Genomic DNA, 3,730 nt, shown 5'->3' on the forward strand with positions numbered 1-3,730 from the left:
AATAAGCTTAAAAAAATAAGGATGACTTTTTTTTTTGTTTGGTAGCTTCTAGGCACCTACGAGAACTTTTTCCTTTTCTTTTCCTTTTTTTCTTTTTTTTTCTCGATATATTTTGAATTCTTCCTCATTACATAGCTTTATCTTTGAACAACACGATAATATTTTCTTCAAGACGTTTAAGAGGATCATGGTCCACGAATCGTTTTATAAACGAGATCTTCTCAAAAGAGTAATGAGAATACTTTCTGACGGGAAACTTACAAAATGTGACACGAGAGTGTGGACTATAGGAGCACTTTTTATATATCAGTTTTTAAATAAATCTATACAAAAAAGAAAAAAAAAAAGGAAAAATAAAATAGATCAATTTTATATCTCTTATCGATTTTATATTATTATATTTATTATTTATACTTATATTTTATATTAATAATGTAAAAAAAAAAGTCAATGAACAGTCTAAAAATAAAAATAATTTAATTTAAAATTTAATCAAGTTAAACTTAAGCAAGCACAGCCATATAAAGTATAAAATCAATAAAATCAATAATAATCAATAAAAGTCGATAATAGTTCTCCCAAGGTTCACTGCAACGAATTTTCTCAAAAATTTACATACTCGTAACCGATTTTGGTCACGTATGCACACGCACATACGTACACACGCGCTCATAAATACACACAAGCACACATAGTTTACAATAAGACTGAACTATTGAAAAAAACCATCGATCAACGTTTACACGCTCGCCAATTCCTTTTTTGCGAAGTTATCGAATGAAATAGATAAAAAAAAAAAATAAAAATAAAAAAAATTATGAAAAAAGGAAGAACATGATGTAGCGATAGCGAAGCAATGATAAAACATATTTTCATTTCGAGTCACGAAGTCGATTATCTAAAAATTAAAAAATTAAAACGCGATAATTGCCTTGCGATTCCCTTTCCATATTCTCGATCGATTTTTCAAAATTTTTTTACATTTACTGCTTAACCGATAAATTCAAAACGTTTCGGGCAATTATAGAATTTCGCTCAAATCGTTAGAGAATTGGAATGTTTATCAAAAAATTATTTTTTTCAATAGAATGAATCGAGAACTGACCGAGAATTAATTTTTAGTTTCTACCTAACCTCATTTTCACTTTCTCCACCGCTTCTCTGACGACATCTGTTATTTCCTTTCCAAATTATTTTTCCTTTATTATTTATCTTCACACACTTTTTTCCTTTCGTTTGTTTTTCTATTTCTTGTTTTCTTTTGTTGTTGTTGTTGTTGTTGTTGTTGTTGTTGTTGGTTGTTAATGTTACTTAAAATCTATCGCGCTCAATCACGAATCTAGCTGAGATCCCCTAAAAATGCGTGTAAACCTACGATTACAGTGTGTGTTAACGTTACATGTTACAACGTGAGTATTTTGAATGTTAGTTTTTCATCCTCTCGTTTATAACGTTTCGATGTCTCGAAGAAGCCGTCGCAAGCAGTATATAATTCGATATACTTTTTTATGTTTTTCTTTTTTCTTTGATACTTTTTTTATTTTTTAATCGCTTGTTTTTGGCCATGCAAAAATATGCCAAGTTCTGTTATAGTAGCGGGACCGTTTTTCATCGGCACGAACGCCTTTTTCCCTACATTTTTCTTTCTTCTTCTTTTCTCTCTTTTTTCATTTTTTTTATTTTCTTCCATTCTGTTTCTATCAAACTTTCACTTTTTTCTCTCAGAGTCAGGCTCATTTCTCGCGTGTACCGACGAATACTCGTTAAAGACCAGACGCGAAGCGAGTAGCGATAATGCAGCATGTTTTTAAAATGTACACAGTGAAATTTTACAGATAAATTATACCTTTACTCGTCTCATTTCGTTAAAAAGAGTTCGCTAAAATAGTCATTCTCTTCGTCTAATCACTTGTTTAAACTTCTCTCATTTTTTCGAATAATCACAAATTCTACAATCCTCGATACTCATTTACTTCCACAATAACTCGCATTTCCTTTTCTCAATAAACGCACGACTAACTTTCAAAATACATATTCTTTACTTTCTTTCTCCATCGTTGCATCACAATCTTATCGAAAAATTCGCATCTATTATAATTCTAATCTTTTGAAAATGAAAATATTCCATAAAACGGCAATTCCTTCCTGCGATTCTCGCTAGAAGAAGATCAGTCTCGAGACGACCGCCCGGAGCCTTAAGAACTTTCACAAGTACTCTCTGGGCCTGGGCGGAGGCCTCTTTCTGTCGGACCTTTCGCTTCTGTCTGCCGTCGTGGCGCTCTGTTCCCTATCGTCGGTGCACTCGAGCATCTGCGTTGTCTCCGTCGCTTCCGAAGGGCTGATCGGTTGACTGGCTAACGGAGCCAACGGTGCAGCCCCCTTGTTTCTCGATTTGCTTCTTCGCTTTCTCAATATCAAAGGTCCAAGAGGCGTACCGTCGTCCCCCCTGGAAGTAGTCGCCTGGGCCAGTCTTTCCAATAATTCTTTGCTCACTTCCCTCGAGGAGGTCTTGTAATCACTCTCCTTCAGCCTGTCCGACTGCGATTGATGATGATGATGATGATGATGATGGTGCTCCTGGGACTTGGACATCCTTTCAGTGGTTGTCCCCTGCTCCCTGTAAACTTCACCTCCGCTCGTCGAGGTGGACGTAGAAACCTTCTGTTCCCCGCCTCCTCCCGACGTTTGAGTAGCTTGGGAGCCTTGCTGGCAGCTCGAGCCTCCCTGCGGCTGGCCGCCCGATTGATTCTGCGACGAACCACCGTTACCACCCGTCGAAAAATTGTTCGTGCTCTTTTGCTGCTGCGGGCTGGCCGCGGGCAACCTGTTCATCAGCGTTTGGAGCATGTCCTCGATTTTTGCCAACCTCTGGTTCACTCGTTGTACTTCCAGCTTCAGATCCACTTTCACCTCGAGGACAGCGGCTAGAATTTCGCGATCGTGGCTCGGTTGAGTGGTGATCAATCCATCGTCGTAACTTTCCAATCGGCGAAGTTGAAGTTGTTTCGAGTCCGCGACATTTTGTTGCTGTTGTTGTTGCAGTTGTTGGCTCTCCTTCGCAGTTTCCGCGTCCCCTGTTTCCTCTATGGTGCCGCTCAACTTGCCAAACTTGGGAAACACTTTATTGCTACCGGCACTTGAGCTAGGACGGGCATCTCTCGCGCTTAAAGAACGCTTGAACGTGTCCACGCCAGTTCCTGTTTCGCTTCCAGAGTCCAAGCTGGAGCTTCCTACAAAAAAATGTGATGAGATTCCGTTTTGTCCGTTAAACGATTCGATAAATTTATCGATAGAAATAAAAGAGTAACTTAATTTTGTTTCCTAACCTAAAAGCCGTCCCCATTTTCCAGCTCGCCCCCCCTTGACCACGGTGTTGTCATCCGCGATGGATACCTTCCTGCTGTGCGAGGACTCGCCTTCTTTTCCCTCCTTTCCATCTTTTCCATCACCCTTCTCCACGTCGGCAGTGTGTCTCTCTCTGCGGAACCTGAATAGAAAAAAGTAGAGAGCGAGAACGCCCGTGTTTAGTCCCCTTCGACATGACACGTTTTCGTCTATTTACATTACTGGGGTTAAAAGGCCAGTTTCACTAGGCAATTAATTAAATAAAGGGAGGAATAATAAGAATACATGGTGTATACAAAAATTATATATGAAGTGGGAGAATAATATTGTACAAATATTCTTTTTTTTTTTTTTTTTTGAAGAGTTTGGGATACCATAAAACTTT

At 38.4% G+C, this 3,730-nt stretch overlaps 1 protein-coding gene across 11 annotated transcripts in view; it reads right to left on the reverse strand.

The window, feature by feature from the left end:
- Positions 1-102: 102 nt before the first annotated feature.
- LOC102675244 (potassium voltage-gated channel protein eag) overlaps positions 103-3,730 on the reverse strand; it is a 61,865-nt gene continuing 58,237 nt past the window's right edge. For 8 of the 11 annotated variants that reach the window (XM_006621604.2, XM_006621607.2, XM_006621605.2 and 5 more), the window contains 2 exons: positions 3,327-3,487; positions 103-3,230 (listed from right to left, as the gene is read on the reverse strand). In XM_006621604.2, the coding sequence (XP_006621667.1) occupies positions 2,206-3,230; positions 3,327-3,487 (1,186 nt within the window). In that variant the 3' untranslated portion in view covers positions 103-2,205. The remainder of the gene's footprint in view (positions 3,231-3,326; positions 3,488-3,730) is intronic. The other 3 variants (XM_006621612.2, XM_006621613.2, XM_006621611.2) reach the window with 2 other exon arrangements.

The sequence above is a fragment of the Apis dorsata genome, unplaced genomic scaffold, assembly GCF_000469605.1.
Source record: "Apis dorsata unplaced genomic scaffold, Apis dorsata 1.3 scaffold_631, whole genome shotgun sequence".
Lineage (NCBI taxonomy): Eukaryota > Metazoa > Arthropoda > Insecta > Hymenoptera > Apidae > Apis > Apis dorsata.